Here is a 21,308-nt window from a genome sequence, read left to right as displayed (position 1 = left end):
TAGTAGTTGCCTTCTTTAAGGTGACATTACTCTTTTTTGTTTTAATTTTAGAAAGGTTTTTCTTGACTATGCTTTAGCTTTGTATCTGTTATGAAAAATAAGCTCATTGTTTTCTCAAACTCTCAGATTTTCTTCTAATTTGCATCTGGCTCAAGTGCTGTAAAACCCTTAAAAAAATAGAATAGTTTTATGTGGCATACTTTGGGACTTGGGTCCTTTCTTGGCCTTGTTCCTTATTTTGTTGTTGTTTTTCTTTGGGGAAAGTAGATCTAAGGATAAATCAAATACATATCCTAGGAATTTTATTATAAAATAGTTAATGAAAAATAATGACTTTAGTTTTATATTTATTGTCTGTACTATATTCCATATAATTCAGTCTTTGTGGTATTTATTTCTTCATTTTATTGTTTATTTTGATAATTGATTTTATTTATTGACACAATGAGTATTTTCCTTATAAAGTTATTTCAGAGGTACTTGGAATTTAGCTTTTTACATTTAAAAAAAGTGTGTATGTGTGTGTTTTTAGTCTATATTCATGTTTTGTAACTATCATTATCACAGATAACCTAAGTTGTTTTGGGGAGCATTTTCTTTCTTCGATTAGCGTCTTCTTTTCAGATATTTTCTGCATTGACTTCAAGAATAATTGACTTTTGTTGATAAAGAAGAGTTTTTGATATGTTTACATTTTTAAAAATAAGCTAGGCAAATGTATCTACCACCAAGGTTATGAAATAAATATGTAGCTTGAATTTAGTTGGTGTCTCAGTGCCACTATAAAAAAGTAATATAGTAAAGAAATAAACATTTTAGACAGAAGCCCAATGGAGAAAAGATTTCATATTATAAAAGAGAGCAAAACATGGGTTATTAGTAGACTATAAATGAAGGTTATTATTTGCTTTTAGTACCACTGACTTGGTTATTATAAAATTGTTTATTAGCAGTTTTCACCTTTCGAAAGGTAAAACATTTGTAAAGGAATTATATGCAAACTATATATAGGTTTGGTGAATTCTTCTGTTGACTACCTCTCATATGTGATTAATGGTGTGGCTCTTTTCATTTCAACTTTTTTCCTATTTAGGCCAAGAGGCAGCAGCGAAAACTGAACTTTCTAATCACCCAGACAGAGTTGTACGCCCATTTTATGAGTCGCAAACGAGACATGGGTCATGATGGGATCCAGGAAGAAATCTTAAGGAAACTAGAAGACAGTTCTACCCAGAGACAAATTGACATTGGTGGCGGGGTGGTAGTTAATATCACACAGGAGGATTATGGTGAGTCCTAAATCAGAATTTAGAGGAAGCAGGTACCCTCCATTTTTTCATATCTATAAAGTTGTGCACACGATTAATTCTTTCAATTTTGTCTTGATTGATAGGTAATATTGATCAGTAAAGGGGAATTTATTGTACTGGAGTCAGAAAATGTGAATGTTTCTATAAAACAAGCATGTAAAATAACTTGCAAAGAATTTGAAAAGGAAAGGGTCAGGTTATATGATCTTATAATTTTGGGAATATTTTTATATGTTATTTGTTAGTAGAAATAGAAGGTATTAAATCAGAAGAATTCAGTAAACATGTCTCAGAAGAGAACATCATCTCTCACATAACAAGGTTGTTGGTGATACAAATCAGGCACGAGAAAGACTGTTTGATTTTGGTATTTTGGGGACCTCAGGGAGGGAGGGATTGGAATGAAGTTTGAGAGGAATTTCACAGAGAATAGTGATCAAAGTCATGTTGAGCTAAGAATAAAACAGAATGGGGGTGCTTCAGAGTATCTTGGGGGTTACATGTGTCTGTATTTCTTCTTTTGGAATAATTTCACCTGGCATAAATCTATCACATTTTTTAATCCTCATCTTGTTTTCCTGGTTTTGACATTGCTTAATGCAAGAAACCCAGGATTGGGAAACTGGAGCTGAGTCTCCTGGTGATTTTTAAAATGTATATATTTTTATTGATTTTACAGAGAGAGGAAGGGTAAGAGATAGAAACATCAATGAGAGAGAGCTGCTTCCTGCATCCCCCCTACTGGGGATCAAGTCCAGGAATGGAACTGGTGAACTCTTGGTTCTTGGGTCGACACTCAACCACTGAGCCACACTGGCTCGGCGACTGTTTTTTCTCTTTAATCCTCACCTGAGGATATATTTACTGGTTTTAAAGAGAGGAAGGGAGAGAGCGAGATCAATTTGTTGCCTTCCATATTTGCCCTGACCAGGGATTGAACCTGTAACCTTTTGGTGTACAGGACGATGCTCCAACCAACTGAACCATCCGGCCAGGGCTCCTGGTAATTTTTTTTTTAACTGGCTCTGGCTACTAGAGACCATGGCAGCCCTCTGCCTCCATTGCAACTTCTACCTCTGTCAAGTACCTAACTTGAGCCTTTCTGCTCCCTCATCCTCCCTGAACCTAGGGATAAGTAGAATGGGGGAGTCACGGATCCAAACATGTTGATGTGAATTGCATCTTTGAACAAGATCAATTAATTAGGTAGATAATCTGTAAGTTTTCCTTTTCAGATAGTAACCATTTCAAAGCCCAGGCCCTGAAGAATGCTGAAAATGCTTACCATATTCATCAAGCTCGGGTGAGTCTTAAACATGAAAAGGTAAACTGTAATGGGCTCTGGAAATACCCCACAACCTTTTACTTGGGTTGTCTTCCTTTAGTCTTAATCATGTTTTTGATTAAAAACATTGGTGAATGTGTATATGTGTAGGTGATTGAGGAAAGGTAGAAAATGAGTGTTCATATGCTTAAGCTTCAGGAATGTGCTGATTGAAGCTAGGGCAGTTTGCCTATTTTTTTGCCCTCTTAAGTAATCATGGGAAGCACAGTAGGAAGTACGTCGTGGTTGTTTAGTGAAAAGACCACATTCTTGCTTGTTAAGAAAGCTATATCATGCATTAAGAAAACTGCTAAGTTAGTACCTTCTTTCACTTCAGTAATAATTTGCTTATTCATAATATAGTGATATTTAATGAAACCAGAAAGAAACTCCAGTTAGATTGAATTAAGTAAAGAAAACACAGTTTAATACACTTCATAGGAACCCATATTTAACTTAGTAGGGTACAAGTCAAGGATAGACACAAACTCGACCTCCTTTCCACCAACCCAACCCCAACCAAATTTTATATCAAAACTTTAATAAATTTCTAAGACCTGCCTAGGTTGTTTAGTTGGTTAGAGTGTTGTCCCTATATGCCAAGGTTGTGTGTTCAGTCTTTGGTCAAGGCACATACAAGGAAGCAACCAAAGAATGCATAAATAAATGGAACAACAAATCAGTGTTTTTCTCTCTCCCCCTCTCTCCCTTCCTGTCTCTCTCTAAAATCAATAAATAAAATTTAAAAATATATATTAAAACTTTAATAAATTTCTTGATGAACCAAGTAATCATGTAAGGCTTAGTGTCTGTCCAAAAGCATATTTTTAATACAATTGTTAAATTGATTATAAAATATTAGCAATATACTTTAATGTATTATGCTTTATATATGTGATATAATTTTACATTATAGGATATATCATCAGAAATTTTGTTTCAATTAGCCCAAATGAGAGATGATGTCATTGTGAATTTTATTTGATTTTCTTACATTTTTCTTCTAATAAATTTTTATTTTCCAGACAAGGTCATTTGATGAAGATGCAAAAGAAAGTCGAGCAGCTGCCCTACGAGCAGCAAACAAGTCTGGCAGTGGGTTTGGGGAGAGTTACAGCCTGGCAAATCCATCTATCCGGGCTGGTGAGGATATTCCACAGCCCACAATTTTTAATGGCAAATTGAAAGGTTATCAGCTGAAAGGCATGAATTGGTTGGCAAATCTGTATGAACAGGTAAATTTTAGAATTATGTTATACCCATTATCTTTCATTTGTTACCTGTTTTCCTAAAGTCAGTGTATTGTGAAATTAGCACAAGATAATGTTTTAGATTTCACTCCTTTTGAAAAGCTTTAAGAGAGTCAAAAATCTAGATGTCTCTATATTTTTAACCTGGAGATTTTATTGGAGAATATTTGTAATATATATAGTTTATCTTAGGTGGTCTTGGTAAGTGGTTGTTTGCTTTTATGCCTTGATTAGATTAGCTAAAAAACTGGCTTCATGATTCACAGCCGTAGCTGTGGAATTGGCAGAAGGAATCATTACAGCAATGGATACAGTGCTGAAGCTGGGTATCTCCAGTCACTTTTGTTCGAACAAGTTTAACATTTTGGTTAGTTCTTTTGGGCAGTAGGTTGAACCCTGTATGATGGAATATGAGATGTGTTAATTATGTGTGTGTTTTTTCCCAGGGTATTAATGGCATTCTTGCAGATGAAATGGGCCTTGGTAAAACAGTACAGAGCATTGCTCTCCTGGCCCATCTCGCTGAGGTGGGTAGATGCCAATCTTTCCATTTTTCTCTCGATATATCCTAGGGTCATTTTCTATTGAGAATCAGCCATTATCAAGCACTGTGTTAGGCTCTGTAGCATACTAAGACAATAGGACTTGCTCCTTGCCTTCAAGGCCTTTACAAAGTGACATAAAGTAGTGAAACATTTTTGTTTTCAAGAAGAGTGGGACAATTTTTGAGCATGTGTGGCTTGGAAACCTCCCCCACCCCCCGTTGAGAACCACCAGTGTGGTGGCAAAGACAGTGTATTGGTTAGATCAGAGGACCTGAGTTCACATCTCAGCTCTACGCTTACTAGCAGTGTAAACTTGGGCAATTCATATAACCTCTTTGACCTGACTTTAACTCTCTAAGGTTGTTTCCACTGCTGCAAACTTCTTGAGAAATAAATGAGAAAATATGTATAAAAGCATTTTGAAAAAAAGCAAAAGCTCTATAGCCATTAGATAATAGTAAAATTGTTATAATTATTTAATATAGGGTAAAGCAACACATACAAGTCAGTATGTTCTGAGTGCTTTGGGAATGAAATAAATTAGGACCTATAAGAGATTAGTGGGGAGTGGCAGTAAGTGCTTGCAATTTTTTCTTCAAGGTGTGTATGAGCAACTTCCTTCCTGTGTTATTATTAACATAGATTATTGAGTGTGCAGATAGGTTGGATAAAAACCATTTCTCGTTACAATGTACTTTCTATTCTTAAACTGCACTTGCCATTAATTGTAATTTTGAATTAAATATTTTCAGTTTTCCTGCAGTTTGCTAACCCAGTTTTTCTGTTTCAGAGAGAGAACATTTGGGGACCTTTCTTAATAATTTCACCTGCTTCTACACTTAACAATTGGCATCAGGAGTTTACTAGATTTGTTCCTAAATTCAAGGTAAAAAATCAATCCAACAAAAAATTCTTTTGCTTTTTAAAATAAATTTTTCTGACTCTTTTGCTGCCTTGCTTCTTTACTTGCTCATAATAGTTTTTAATTTCTTGTTTTTCCCCCCAAATAACTTGCATACATTTCCTATAAAAGTTACAATGGGAGCAATAAGAGAGCATATTATATCTTTATGCGTCATAGGTGAGAAAGCCAAAGTCCAATTTGAGTGATTTGCTTGCATTGGCCACATGAATTGACATTCTTAGTCAAACTACAATAATAGAAAATATCTACCGTGCTGGTTTATGTAGATTTTTGGCAAATCATCATCAGGGCACATATCCTGTAATACAGGGTGCCCCCCAAAATGTATACACACACTGAATAATTATAAAGGCAGTGTTTATTAAAATACATTTCATTTTCAAAATTGAGCCATCAGCTGTTACAGTGTGTATACATTTTTTTGGAACACCCTGTATATGGCATTGTCGTCATTCCTCCCTACCATATATTCGTAAATTATCCATTTTCTTGATCCTCCAAAGCTAGAACTTTAGTCTTAGTCCACATTAGGACTAAGATAGATAAGGTACTGACTAAGGTAAATAATGTGAAATTTGATTTTAATTCAGAGGAAAAGAATTGAGATTGAGGTAAGAAATTAGTAGGGAAGTATGTTGCATCAAGGTGAATAAGACATGAACAAGACTTAAATGGGCTTAATTATAGAAAGTTGTTAGAATTATAAGAGAATGGTTAAGATTTGTTTTATTTGCAAGTAAAAGGGGGAAAATGAGTTAAATATGTGTTCTGTCCCTAAAGGATGTAATGATAATGGAGTTGCCTGGTGCGGAAGATTTTAATGAGATTATGTATCGAGATATTGACATGGTCTCTCTGATTTTGGGTCTCCATAGTAATCATGGGTCCCATGCAATTTATAAAGATAATTTTTTAAAAATATATCTTTATTGATTTCAGAGAGAGAAAAGGAGAGGGAGGGAGAGAGACAGAAACATCAATGATGAGAGAGTCATTGATCAAGCCCACAATCTGGGCATGTGCCCTGACCGGGAATCGAACGCTGATCGCCTGGATCCTAGGTTGACGCTCAACCACTGAGCCACGCCCAGCAGGGCTCCATGCAATTTAAAGGGTGCACATGATAGGGTGGAAATGGGAAACAGGTATTTTTCTGTTATATGCTTTGTTAAGGAATAGGGACGTGTCTGGGATAGTCTACTTTGGGACACCTTTATTTCTGTGGCCCCACCTTTGTGGCTGAATTATAGATTTAGAAACTTTACAAAGCACATTAGGTGTAGAGCTTTTAACTTGGCTGACTCATTTTTAACTTTCCAAGATGATGAGATCAACTAAGGCAATTTGTTGAATATTTTCTATAGAGGAGTTTGTCATATGGGATATGGAGCTCTACATCTTTTTCTCTGTTTTTTGTTTGTTTGTTTGTTTTGTTTTGTTTTGTTTTAATTGTCACCCAAGGATATGCTTATTGATTTTAGAGAGAGAGGATGGGGGGACAGACAGAGAAACATCAATGTGAAAGAGAAACATTGATCGGTTGCCTCTTGTACACACCCCAACCGGGGATTGAACCCACAACCCAGCTATGTGCCCTAACCAGGAATCAAACCCACAGTGTTTTGTTGCATGGGACAGCACTCCAACCAACTGAGCCACCTGACCAGGGCCCATCTTTTTTTCTGCTTTTGTTGGTGGTGGTGATGTTAAGTACATGTTGAATAATCAGGAAGTTAGAAATTAAGTCTTAAAATTAGTTAAAACTTCAGTCTTAAAATTTTCCATCAAACCAATGAAGTTTTCAGTATTTCCTTCACTGACCGATAGATGGCAATGTAGTTCTACTTATATCATTGTTACCTCTCTTTTGACTTTATACCTATACCTAAAACTGAGCTTTCATTTGCATGTTGAGCTTCCTTTTAACACTGTAGTTTACAGGTCAGTAAAATATGGCCTTTGGGCCAATTCTAGTTGCCACTTGTTTGTCCCAGTTTTTTTAACTTGTGATAAAATACACATAACATAGTATATACCAGTTTAAAGTGTACAATGAAGTAGCATTGAGTACCTTTACAATGTGGTGCAGTGATTACTGGTATCTGGTTGCAGAATCATTTAATCGTCCCAAACAGAAACCTCCTCCCAGTTAAGCAGTTACTCCTTAATTCCCGTTTCATTCCCCTTTCCCTCTAGACCCTGGCTATTACAAATCTTTCTGTCTCCCTGGATTTGCTTAGTCTGGATATTTCATATAACTGGAATCATATAATACATGGACTTTTATGTCTGGCTTCTTTTCACTTATCATGATGTTTTCAGGGTTCATCTGTCTTATAGGATATATCAGTATTTCATCCCTTTTTATGACTATATAATATTTTATTATCTGGATATACTGTATTTTGTGTATCCATCTATTAATGGATACGTGGGTTGTTTCTACCTTTTGGTTATTGTTAATAGCACTGCTATGAACATTCATGTACAGGTTTCATTTGAGCACCTGTCTTGTTTTTCAGTTCTTTTGGGTATATACTTAGGAGTGGAATTGCTAAGTCATTCTATATTTAACTTATTGAGGAATCTGCCACCTGCTTATTGTACAGCTTGCATGCTAAGCATAGTTTTTACATTTTAAAGTTGATTAAAAAAATGTCATAACAGATAATATATGAAATTTAAATCATATATATTGGAACATAGTCATATTCCTTTGTTTATGTATTATTTATAGCTTAATTCTCACTACAACAGCAGAGTTGAGTAGTTGTGACAGAAACTATATGGCCTGCGAAGCAGAAATATTTGCTATCTGGCCATTTACAGAAAAGGTTTGATGACCTCTGCTCTGTTGATTCATGGTTTCTATTGCTGTTACTCCTTTAGATGGTCAGAAATGCATTCACTTCCCTACAGAATAAGGTGTAGACTCTGCTCAGGTTTATTGTTAGATTACGTTCAAAAGACACTTAGATCACCTAGCCAGTGTTACTCAGTTGGTTGAGCATTGTCCCATGCACTGAGAGGTCACCAGTTAGATCCTGGGTCATTGCACATGACTGGGTTGTGGGCTCGATCCCCAGCAGGGGGCTTGCAGGAGGCAGCTGATTGATGTTTCTATCTCTCCTTTCCTCTCTCAAATCAATAAAAACAGCCCATCTGGGTGTGGCTCAAGGGTTGAGCATCAACCTAGGATCCAGGAGATCGCGGTTCGATTCCTGGTTAGGGCACATGCCCAGGTTGCAGGCCTAATCCCCAGTCGGGAGTGTGCAGGAGGCAGCCGATCATTGATGACTCTCTCATCATTGATGTTTCTATCTCTCTCTACTTCTCCCTTCCTCTCTCTCTGAAATCAATGAAAGATATATTAAAAAATAATAATAAAATAAAATAAATCAAAACATATTTTTAAAAAAGATACTTAGATCTGTGATGATAACATCCGAAAGTTCATTTGGCAAGTATCTGAGTAATACTTGTTTTATGGTTTTAGGATGATTAGTGCCTTTGACTTCCTTTTCCCCATGAAATATGATTTATATTTTTTTATAGTGTACCACTTTTTATTCCTGATATTGGCTATTCTGTATGTTTTCTATTTCATTTATTTATGCTCTTTTATTATTCTTGTCTACTTCTTTGGTAAACTTTTAAATTTTTCTAACATCTTAAATTGGAGGTTAGATTGTTGATTTTTGTGTGTGTTTTTTTTTAATATGTGTATTTAAGAGTATTAAATTGCTTTCTAAGCATGGGCATAGCCATCCAAAGGTTTGATGGCTCACCTTTTCATTATCTTTAAAGTCAAGATAATTTCTAGCTCTTACTGCACATTCTTATAGACTCATGGGTTATTTAAAAGTGTGGTTCTTAATTTCCAAACAAAGGATGGTTTTCTAGGCACCTATTTTGTTATTAATTTATAGCTTAAATCCACTGTGATAAAAAAACATGCTTTTTATGATATTAATCTTTTGAAATTTGTTGAACTTTCCTTTTATGGCCCAGCATGTGGTCAGTTTTTATAAATGTTGTATGTGTGTTTGAAAATAGTATCTATTCTACGGTTGTTGAGTGTGGTGTTGTACATATGTTCATTAGGTCAGGTATGTTAAATTGTTTGGCTCTTCTGTATCTTTACTGATTTTTTGGTCTGCCTGTCCTATTACTAACTGAAAGAGGTGTGTTAAAATTTTCTACAATTATGGATTTATCCATTTTTGCTTTATATATTTTGAGACTGTGCGATATATATACAAATCTACAATTATTTTATAATCCTGGTGAATTGAACCTTTTATTATGAAATTCTTGTCTTTAAGATTTTACCTTGAGCCCGGCCGGGCGTGGCTCAGTGGTTGAGCATCGACCTAGGATCCAGGTGATCTGGGTTCGATTCCCGGTTAGGGCACATGCCCGGGTTGTGGGCTCAATCAATGACTCTCTCATCATTGATGTTTCTATCGCTCTCTCTCACTCTCCTTTCCTGTCTGTGAAATCAATAAAGATATTTTTTTTTTTAAAAAAAGAAGAAAAAAAAAAGATTTTACCTTGAAACCTATTTTCTCTGATATTAAATAGATTAACTTTCTTTGGTTAGTTTTTGTATGGTATGTTTTTCTTCCTTTTATTTTTAACCATTCTCTATCTTTACATTTAAGGTACATTTTTTGTCTTTTATTTTGGAATATTTGTTTTTACTTTTAATGTATTTATTGATATAAGTAGTTTAAATCTCCTGCCTTGCTGTTTGCTTTCTAGTTTTTTCAGATGTTTAACTTTACTTTTTCTCTCCTTTCTTGGTTTTTTTTGGATTGATTAGATTTTATTACTTTTTTCCCTTCCCCTCTTTACTTACTAATTATATGTTCATTTTATTCTTCAGTAGATACCCACAAGAATACATGTATCATTGACTTTTTAAGAAATAACATACTTTATATTTTAAACCACAGAAGACATTTTATTATTTATACATTTTAAGTTTATTTAGATTTATTCATATTACATGTTCATTGTTTTAATCTTCATTCCTTTCTGCATATTTGTGCTTCCATCTGGCCGAGATTTTTTGAAAACAACAAAAGACATCAAGCTACAAATTCAAGAAGCCCCATGTAGATAAAAAGAAAGCAAGCCACATCTAGAGTCATCACACAGAAACTGCTGAATTTTGGATTATTTTTTTTCTCCAGGCTTTGGTCTGGATATTTTCTTCTGACTTATCATCTAGTTCACTAATTTTCTCTTCAGCTGCATCTAATCTGTCATTGAATTCTTTTTTTTAAATTTAAATATATCTTTATTGATTTCAGAGAGAGGAAAGGAGAGGGAGAGATAGAAACATCAATGATGAGGGAGTCATTGATCGGCTGCCTCCTACACGCCCCCAACTGGGGATCAAGCCTGCAACCTGGGCATGTGCCCTGACCGGAAATCAAACCCTGATTGCCTGGATCCTAGGTCGATGCTCAACCACTGAGCCACGCCCGGCCAGACTGTCACTGAATTCTTTTTAAGTCTTTTTCTGATATTTCATTATCTGGATCTCTTATGGCTTTGTTTCTTTTATCTGTTTTTCATGTTGGTTTTCAGTCAAGTGGTCTGGTCTTTCCATATGTCTGGCTGGTTTATTGTTTTGTTTTTTTAATTGTATGCCAGACATTGTATGGGGAAAATTCTAGAGATAGTTGTGGGTTCTAGATACTCTTTTCTTCTTCCATAGAGAAGATTTCTTTTTTTTGGGTTTTGTTTTGGTTTCTCATCACTAGTAGTTTTTTTTTTCTGGGGCACTAATAATCCAAAATCTCCTTAATCTAGTCAGGAATTGAGATGATTTGAAGCTGAAATACAGTACTGTCCACCCACTGTAACTGAGGGCTACATATCCAGGGATTCATCCAACTGTAGATTCAAACAATATGGGGGGGGTTACATTGTTGCTAACATGTACTGTGTAGCTAAGCCTACAATGGTTGTGTCTGTACTGAATATGTACAGACTTTTTTTGGTCATTATTCCCTAAACAATAACAGTATAACAGTATAACAACTAATTACATAGCATTTACATTGTGTTAGGCATTATAAATAATCTAGAGATTATTTCGGGTATATAGGAAGATATGCATAGGTTACATGCAAATACTGGGCCGTTTTTACATAGGGGATTTGAGCATCCATGGGTTTTGGTATCTTCATGTGGTCCTGGAACCAGTTTCCTGCAAATATCGAGGGATGACTGTGTCTGTTAAGGCAAGTCTTTGTATGGTTAAGCTTTATTACTGGTGTGTATGTATTTTTGATCCTAATTTAAGGCCAGGGAGGTTGGTGTTTATCAGAATCCCTCCTCCTGGAACTACAGTTTTTGTTCTGTGGGCTCCACATTTCTTAAGAAAAAAAAAACACACAAAAAACTCTGCTCAGTTTCTTAGCCTCTCAACCAGAACTTTTGGAAAGGATTACTTTCAGGGGGAACATGCCAGGATTTCCTCTCTGGGCTTGCTTGCTTTTCTGGATCTTGGCTCTTTATTCTCCACTGCCTCAGTAGCTTAGCTCTCTGATACTTTCAAACAAATGTTTTGTATATGTGATTTTAATTTGGTCAGCAGGAGGAGTGCTAGTTCAGCACCTAGTCCAGCGATGACAGAAGAGGAACTTCTATATTTTGTTTTAGGTTCTTTTAAAACCATTCTGAATAACATGTTGGTCCTTTTTCCAGGTGCTACCATATTGGGGAAATCCTCATGATAGAAAAGTCATAAGGAGGTTCTGGAGTCAGGTAACTTTTCAGCTTACTATATGTATACATACACATGCACACACGTATACATATGCAATCATTATTTCTTCAGTTGATTTGAGTAATTTCTCATATATAAAATCTTATATATTTCTGGGCACTAGGCAAGTGAACTTTTTTCTTTTACAATGTTACAATGTTTTTCCTGTCAGAGACAGTCATCTGGATTTGAAGTCCAGGACTAAATAAGAACTTTTTTTCTTTAATATGCTGAATACTACTTTTGAACATGATTTGTGATTAAGGTGACTGCTTTAAAAACAGTTGTAGTTTATCACTGTACATTTCCCACATGGGAGAAGCACATCTTTAGAGGGCTATCACGAATTTCTTGGCCTTAGAAAATATAATCTATTCCTCTTCTTATTATGAATTGTTGGGTATCTCTTTTCACCCTTGCACTCTTATATTTACAGAAGACCCTTTACACCCAGGATGCTCCCTTCCACGTGGTTATCACCAGCTACCAGCTGGTGGTGCAGGATGTAAAGTATTTCCAGCGGGTCAAGTGGCAGTACATGGTATTGGATGAGGCTCAGGCACTCAAGAGTAGTTCCAGGTAACATTAGTAGAACCTAAATTCCGTGGACTAAAGATATATAGATATATGATATATAGTTGACCCTTGAATATAAGTGGTGGTTAGGGGGTGCCAACCCCCCAACCTAACTCCCCACAGTTGAAAATCCATGTATAACTTTTGCCCAGCTGCCTGGCTCAGTGGTTGAGCATTGGCCTATGAATAAGGAGGTCATGGTTCAATTCCCAGGCAAGGCACATGCCCCGTTATGGGCTCTATCCCCAGTAGGGGCCTACAGGGGGCAGCCCATCAATGACTCTCATCATTGATGTTTCTCTCTCTCTCTTCCTCTCTGAAATCAACAAAAACATTAAAGGAATGAAAGAAAGAGAGAGAAGAAGAAAATAAATCAGAAAGAAAATCCATGGATAACTTTTGACCTTCCAAACACTTGAATACTAATAGCTTATTGTTGACCGGAAGTTTTACCGATAACAAACAGTCGATTAACAGATATTCTGTATGTTACATGTATTATATTCTGTATTCCTACAATAAAGTAAGCTATAGAAAAGAAAATGTTACTAAGAAAATTATAAGGAAGAGGAAATACATTTATTATATTTATTGAAAAAAATCCACATGTCAGTGGACCCTCACAGTTTAAATCTGTATTGTTCAAGGGTCAACTGTATCTCTGTGTTATATGCACACATGTGAAAATAAAGATCAGAGAGGTTTCAGAACATGGTGTGATATAGTCTCTCCATAAGCTGTATATCTAACCAGAAATCCCTTTTGCATTTTTCATGGAACATAAATATCAATGTTTAGAATATAAGAATTTTTCTCAACTTCTCTCTCCCTACTCAATAATTATGACATTTTAACAGATCTTTGTTCTTCAAGGAAAATTTCTGTGGAGGAAGGGGTGTCTGCCCTTGAGGGATTATTTTAGACAGGAGGTCCTAGTAGGAAATAAAGAATGTTACATTATGTGGATTGTAGGTTCTGTCAGCTTTATGCAAGTTGTCCTAGTTCCTGGATGGTTATTAAAATTCCCCAATAACCTTTTTATTGGAAGTTGTATGTTTAAAATATTCTAATATCTTTAAGGTCTCAAACTGAATAGTAAATGAGTGCCTGACTATTAAGTGTTAGTAGTATTAACACATTTTTATTAACTGTTGGGGGACTCTCATAGGACTTCCTTAAATTTCCATGTTAACTGGCAGGATGGTATTTTCCATGGAATTTTCCATCATCTGAAGGGCATTACTTCATATTGCACTCTTTTGAAGTAGAAAATGTTCATAGCCATAGACTTTTTTTGCATTTTCTTCTCACATGCTTCCCCTTTCTTCATTGCTTCTTCCAAACTCACTGGAAGTACACAAATTAATAATTTTAAAGCTTCCTTATACGTGCCTTATAATGAAACGGCTTGAATAGGATTTATCAAGCCAGAAAGGATCCTACTCTGCCTATTTGAGGATTTTTCCCTAAAGCCTAATTCCATATTTTCACTGTAGAGAGAGAAGTCAATTTCTCTGAAATTTCCTGTCCTCGGCTTTATTGAATAATATTTTTTAATTTTGTACATAGGGGTGTACTTGATTTTCTGAGTGTTTGTTATTTTTTTGGAAAGCATTTTTAGGAATATGGGGACTTGGTAGGGTGGAGAAAGATTTATTGCTAACTTGGAATTTGTAATTCATCTTATTGGACAGTGTTCGTTGGAAAATCCTCTTGCAGTTCCAGTGTCGGAATCGGCTTCTGCTAACTGGGACCCCCATTCAGAACACCATGGCAGAGGTAGGCACTAGTAAGGTTTCAGTTTTAGGTCTGCATTAAACAGAGTGGTTCCAGCAGAGAATAGAATTCTTTACCCATGCCAACCTGGAGTATTTATGCTCTGTATAAATTATAATCCCCACATAAAAGGAGGAATTTGAACATAGCTTGCCCTAACTGTGTTTTTTGGCATTTTTTCTATTTTCTTATTCTCTGGCAAAAAGCGAATAAAATACTTTATTTCTTTGAATTTATGTAATAAATAGTGACCGCATTAAGAATGCTACCCATCCAGAGCAGAGATGTTTTTGTGTTAGAATGGAAAGGTAACACACTTTAACACTGAGAGGAGCTAAAATTTTTTCTTTAGGAAAGGTAATTTATCTACAATAGGCGTCAGAAAACTTTCTGTAAAGAGCCAGATAGTAAATGTTTTAGACACAGGCCATACAGTCTCTGTCATAACTATTTAACCTTGCCATTTTAATGTGAAAGCAACCATGGATGATATATAAATGAGTGAGTGTGGCTATGTTCAGTAAAACTTTATTTGTAAAAATAGATGGCAAACCAGACTTGGCACCACAGATTATAATTTGCTGACCCTGATCTAGAGTTATTGCAAATTATGCTACCTCAGATTGTATACAATTGTGGAATGGATTTTTTAATATATATAAGATCTTTAAAACTATTCTACCACAAAATCTGAGTGGAAAATCTGAGTGGAACTTGCATTTTCAGACTTTTAATTTGAAATTAATTTTAAAATAATTACATTTTGCTATAGCACCTTACAGAATTAGGGTTGGTTGATGAGCTTTGTGCTTACACACTATTTCAATCTCTCATTCACTCACACATGGGCTCACAGAGACACAGACATAAACATACCTGCAACATTCACTCTCTCTCTCCAAATCCTCATTATATCCTCTCACTGTCGTTTTGTTGTCCTACAGCTATTTCACTTTTCTTTTGTTTCCAGCTCTGGGCTCTGCTGCATTTCATTATGCCAACATTATTTGATTCACATGAGGAATTTAATGAGTGGTTTTCCAAGGACATCGAGAGCCATGCTGAAAACAAATCCGCCATTGACGAGAGTGAGTACTTTTACAAACTTTCTTTTATGTATCAGTATAGGCAACCACATAAATTGTATGCTTTTTCTATATGTAGAATTTTTCTTCTAGTATATGTAGGATCAGGGGGAAGAAGTTTTTTCTCTTATAAAATAATTATGTACTTTATGTTTAAAAGAGTCAAAAACAAAAAGGACTAATTCAGGTGATGTTACTAGACAATAAACCCTTGGTTTTGTGGACCTTGATTTAACAGACAAAATTTCCGGCCCATATGTCATATATGAAAATTAACACCTGATTAATTAAAAAATGCTTTTAACCAAGATTTGTTTATAATTAAATAAACAGGTTGTAGGGGTTTTCTTGCTGTTGATTCACTGTTATCTTTAACAAATTTTAGCGAATAGACCACATGTTGGAAAAAACACTGTAGTAATTTCGCTGTCATAAGTAAATATTACATATCTATGACTATAGTCTACAAATTTAAATCCAAGAGTTACTGCTCATAAACAATGTTGGGGAATTATTAGTACATGATCACACCACATCGCACAAGGTAATTGATTCTATGGTCCCCTGGCATGACTTTCTGCAGCAGTTTTAACTAGTGCTGTCTAATGTTTCCCTGGGCAAGAGCCAAGCCCCAGCCATGTGCATTTGTTTACTCGCGGTGACTGGTGAATGCAGGCATTTACTAAACCTATTCAGTATAACTTTAAAATTACAGTAATACGTATAGAAAACTTTACTGTGAAATTAAACTTTTTATACATACTTAATTTTAATTACACAAATGTGTCTGCATAAGTAAAAACAGGTAAACTAATTTATCAATTTTTTAACATACACATTGAGAAAACCTATTTTATTATATAATGGACTTTCAGCTTTAATGGACACCCCCTCCCCGAAATGAGTCCATTATATCAAGGTTTTACTGTATTGTTGGCTACTCACGGCAGAATATGCAGAGTCAGAAAATACCACGTTTTGGCTTACAGAATCCTCATTTTCCACATAGATCCTGAAAAAGTCTTATCAGAATTATGTTCTTTATGGAATGGGGTAAGGCTTTTCTCCTGTGATAAAAACTGAAAATACTAGAAAGGTCATTTTTGTTAGTTTCTATTTATATTAGAATTTGCTTCTACTATGAACATTTTTAACCATGTGTGTCAGTACTTTTGACCTTGTTGAATGTTATCTTCTAAGGGAATCATGCGGTGTTTATTATAGACATGAAATAACATCTGTTAACTATTAGAAAAGTTAACAAGATGGTCCTTGTTGGTCTGAGTGAGAGCAAAATGCATTTGCCCAATTGACTATAGGAAGATGCTATGGAAAATTCATCCTTGGTCTCGACCTACTTGGAAAAAAACTTTGTTTCATTCTTCTTTCAGAGAATCATTAAGCTAAAAGGTATTAGAACAGTTTAGTGACAGATGTTTATGACTTTTGTTTGTGTTAAGTTAATATAATGTATTACTTATGGGGGCCTCCTGGCATTTCAGATCAACTCTCTCGCTTACACATGATCTTGAAGCCGTTTATGCTGAGGAGAATCAAGAAAGATGTAGAAAATGAATTATCTGACAAGGTAAGGAAAGAAAACCTCATGACTTTATTAAGCCTTAATAGGCACCAATAGGCACCAACTTAGAGTTCCAGGGTGAAAAAAAGGTTCCTTGATAAATGTTTAGTTGAAAAGTAATTAGTTTGATTGAGAGAAGACCTTTAAACCTGAGTGGATCAAAGAATTAATATGAGTCAAATAATCATGGCAAATAGTATTTTTTTCTTTTTGTTTTATAGTCTTATGGAAAATTTGAAACATTACAAAGGTAGAAAGCATAGTATAATGAACCTTCTTGTAACGACCCTACAGCTTCAAAATGATCAACTCATGGCCATCCCCACCCTTCTAGATTATTCTGAAGCAAATCCCAGATGTCTTTTATTTCATTTATAAAAATTTTCATATGTATCTCTAAAAACTTGGTCTTTTTAAAAATACATAACCACATAGCATTATTGCCCCTACTAAGAAAATGACAATTATTTTATCATAGTATTACATATCCAGTCAGTGCTCATATATTCCCAGTTGATCTCTCTCTCTCAGAATTAGATTTTTGAAATCAGAACCCAAGCAAAATCCACACATAGCATTTGGGTGACATTTCTTTTAAGTATCTTTTAATCCCTCCCTCTGTTTTCCCTTGCAATTCTTTGTTGAAGAAACTGAGTTATTTGTCCTGTAGAGTTTCCACATACTGGATTTTGCTAATTACACAATTGTGGTGTTGTTTAACATGTTCCTCTGTTTCCAGTATTTCTGCAAACTGAGAGATTTAGAAGTTTAATGTGCTTTGGGTTATAATATTTTTTCTCATACAAAGCTGATAATTTTGGTTTATAAATAGCTTTTTGAGATCTTTACCAGACTTACATAATTTTCTTTTATCTCCTGTGAATTCTCCCCGTATTCTTTTCTTTTTTCTACCAGTTCCCAGTCCTTTGTATTTTCCCCCCATTTCCCATAGAGTCCACCTGTTTCTCACAGTCCTTCTCTCTACCTAAAAGACAGCTTTCCAGATCCTTGATAATCTCAGGTAGTTCTTCTTTGTCATTGTCAGAAGGCTAGATCATTTTAAAATTAGTAAGTGGAAAATTGTGTTGGGGATATACACCTTCAAAGAGAGGAGGAGCATACCTTTGTTTTGTTTCTTTTTTAAAAATCTTCGTGGCAGTTTTGTGAAATTTGCTGACTTTAATTAAAGAGCACTGTCACATGGATATACCTGATAGAAGGAAAATATTTTAAGAAATGGATCCTTGAGGCTTTTATATCACAAAGGGCTTAAAAAACCATAGCAGTGTCATAATTTCTGTTATTTTTGTTGATGGTCATTAGGGAGGTGATCAGAAAATGTAGTATAGTTCTTAACCACTGTACATAGTGTAAGTTTCTTAAACATCAGTAATGTTTCTGAATAGTAAATATATTTATTTATTGAACTCATTGCCTGTCATCCACTGTACATGTAGATAGGTAAAGTCTCCAGCTTCTGTTCAGATTTCCAGAGGAGATAAATAACTGTAATATTGTGTCATAGAGATACAACGATAGTCTATGTGAACTATAATGGGAACATAGATGAGGGAGTAGTTCTGTTGGGGAGGGTTAGAGAAGGCATCAAAGCAGAGATGACATGTAAGATAGATCTGGAATAATGAGTTGGTATTTACTAGGAAAATATGACAGAAAGGGGGTGCTAGGCAACAAGAACAATGTGAACAAAGGTAGAGCAACATTCAAATATGCAGTATGTTTGGCAAACATTATTCAAACCATGGTTACTAAGGAATATAGAAGGACATGGTAATGAGACTGTGGGACAGTTGGGTGAGTTAGATTATGGGTGGTCTCTACCTATGGGAGAATTTTTAATATTTTGTACATTGTAATGTACGTTGAAGGTTTTTCAGCAGTTAAGTAGCAAAATTTGTATGGAAAGTTTCTCAGAATCAGTAGAGACTGGAAGACTCCAAAATAATAACAGTTTAGATTCGTATGATGAGATTCTGCAGTAAGGCAACAGGAATGGTCAGGAAGAGTGTTAGGTAAATTTCTAGGTTGGATTGAGGGACTTGGGAAATGATAGAACATGGTGTTTGAGAGAGAGAGAAAATCAAAGCTGACCAAAGTTTCTCTTTGGGCAGCTCAGTGAATGGTAATGCTGTTAATTTAGAAAATTGTGGAAAAGACAATTATTTTTCTGATATGTCACATATAAAACTACTGCACATTCTCTGAGTGGTATTATTATATTATAGTAGGTAGTTGAAAGTATGGGGCTAGGGGAATTTAGGAATATATCTTTGTTGTGTTATTGTGATGGGCAATAGTTGGTGCTGTTGGAAATGGAAGAGATTGCCCAGGGACAGCATACAGATTGAACAACGGAGAGAGTCAAGGAAAAAAACATTTCTGGGTAATTAACCACATCACAGATTTGTAGAGATACTGTGTTTCTAGAGATACATATATTGTTTTTTCAGTCATAATCTGACTTGTATGTGTTTTCAACTTTGTTTGCTACTGAATCTTCTTACAAACTGTTTTTCAAAATGTAAATGTTCTCACTGATTTTTAGATTGAGATTCTAATGTATTGCCAACTGACCAGTCGACAAAAGCTGCTATATCAGGCACTAAAGAACAAAATTTCTATTGAGGACTTATTGCAATCTTCTATGGGGTCTACCCAGCAAGCACAGACCACCACCAGCAGCCTCATGAATCTGGTCATGCAGTTTAGGAAGGTAAGAGCTTAGGTCAGCTGCCCTGGAGTTGTCTTTATTAATCCACTTCAAGAAAAAGGCCTCTAGCCTTGATGCAGTTAAAAAGAGATGAAAATGTTTACCTGTTCACAAAGGTAAATATTCAGGGTTTGGGATTCCCCCATCATTTCATAGAGTGATACCTGCTCATAACAATGTTGTCTTCTTTCCCTTTCTCTTAGGTGTGTAATCACCCAGAGTTATTTGAACGACAAGAAACTTGGTCTCCATTTCATATTTCCCTAAAGCCATACCAGATTTCAAAGTTTATCTACCATCATGGACAGATCAGGGTCTTCAACCATTCACGAGACAGGTGAGCAAATATTAATATCCATTTAAGAGTGTTTTTGTAATTTGGGGGATTTTAGAGATAAATTTAGTGGAGAGTGTTTGAATTCCTCAACAAAACATATTTAAACAATGGATGGACATCTATTTGTTAAGGGATCTTGTGGTAGGAGAATCTGTGCACTTGGTCAAGGATTTAACTGGATGACCTTAAAGGCCCTGGCCACTTCTAGATGCTTTTCCAAATGAGAATTATGCACCTGTGTGCAAATATTTACTCACACCAAAAGGAATCAGTAAATGTATCTGCCCGAATATTGAAATTGCTTTGTGGTGGTTTATTTTACACTTGGAATAGCACTTGTGAGAGAACCGATTGAATTTCAAATTTATCAAATTTACCTTCTCAGAATCAGCAATGATAGATGTGTGTAAAGGTGAAATGGTTGTTAATGGTAATATGCTAGAGACCATTTCTGCTCAGAAAATAGGTGTGTAAGTCCATTCTACATCTATGAGTGAGGGTGATCCTGGCTTCTGGATTTTTTAACAAGCACCCAAAGGATTCTTATTCACACCCACATTTGAGAACGATGTCTTTAGAAAGCTCCTTTTGAGGAGAAACAATATAAACAGTACTCTCAAAATAATTATTGACATGTAGCCTAATGAAACTGAAATTGAGACATTTCTTTGGTTTAATTTTAAGAATTCTGTGTCTATGATAGCTCCAGCCTAATACTTAACCAGATGGGCAGAAGGAAGCAGAACAGAGCTGTAGTGCTTTTTGTTTATAGTATGTGATAACTGAGGGTGCTTGAATTGTGAGTCTCTGAAATAAAATGAGACTGCTTAAAACTTGTATTATCTTCTTTTTTTTTAATCCTCACCTGAGGATATTTTTCCCATTGCTTTTCAGAGAGAGTGGAAGGGAGAGAGAGAGACATCGATGTAAGAGAGACACATTGATCATTTGTCTTCCACATGTGCCCCAACCAGGGCCAGGGATTGAGCCTGCAACTTCGGTGCGTGCCCTTGGCTGGAATTGAACCTGGGACAGCCCTTTAGTCCACAGGCTGACACTCTAGCCACTGAGCAAAACCAGCCA

The 21,308-nt window shown here is 35.5% G+C and overlaps 1 protein-coding gene across 3 annotated transcripts in view; it reads left to right on the top strand.

The window, feature by feature from the left end:
• The window catches only part of INO80 (INO80 complex ATPase subunit), a 117,029-nt gene that overhangs the window by 33,926 nt on the left and 61,795 nt on the right, over positions 1-21,308 (top strand). For all 3 annotated transcript variants that reach the window (XM_081117410.1, XM_081117408.1, XM_081117409.1), the window contains exons 10-21: positions 1,094-1,289; positions 2,546-2,613; positions 3,660-3,869; positions 4,331-4,411; positions 5,220-5,315; positions 12,078-12,137; positions 12,575-12,717; positions 14,409-14,493; positions 15,461-15,578; positions 17,078-17,163; positions 19,724-19,891; positions 20,092-20,225. In XM_081117410.1, the coding sequence (XP_080973536.1) occupies positions 1,094-1,289; positions 2,546-2,613; positions 3,660-3,869; positions 4,331-4,411; positions 5,220-5,315; positions 12,078-12,137; positions 12,575-12,717; positions 14,409-14,493; positions 15,461-15,578; positions 17,078-17,163; positions 19,724-19,891; positions 20,092-20,225 (1,445 nt within the window). The remainder of the gene's footprint in view (positions 1-1,093; positions 1,290-2,545; positions 2,614-3,659; positions 3,870-4,330; positions 4,412-5,219; positions 5,316-12,077; positions 12,138-12,574; positions 12,718-14,408; positions 14,494-15,460; positions 15,579-17,077; positions 17,164-19,723; positions 19,892-20,091; positions 20,226-21,308) is intronic.

The sequence above is a fragment of the Miniopterus schreibersii genome, assembly GCF_964146895.1.
Source record: "Miniopterus schreibersii genome assembly, chromosome: 1".
In the NCBI taxonomy this organism is placed as follows: Eukaryota; Metazoa; Chordata; class Mammalia; order Chiroptera; family Miniopteridae; genus Miniopterus; species Miniopterus schreibersii.
Note: the sequence above shows the minus strand (reverse complement) of the source record. Positions and strands in the feature narration are given on the sequence as shown.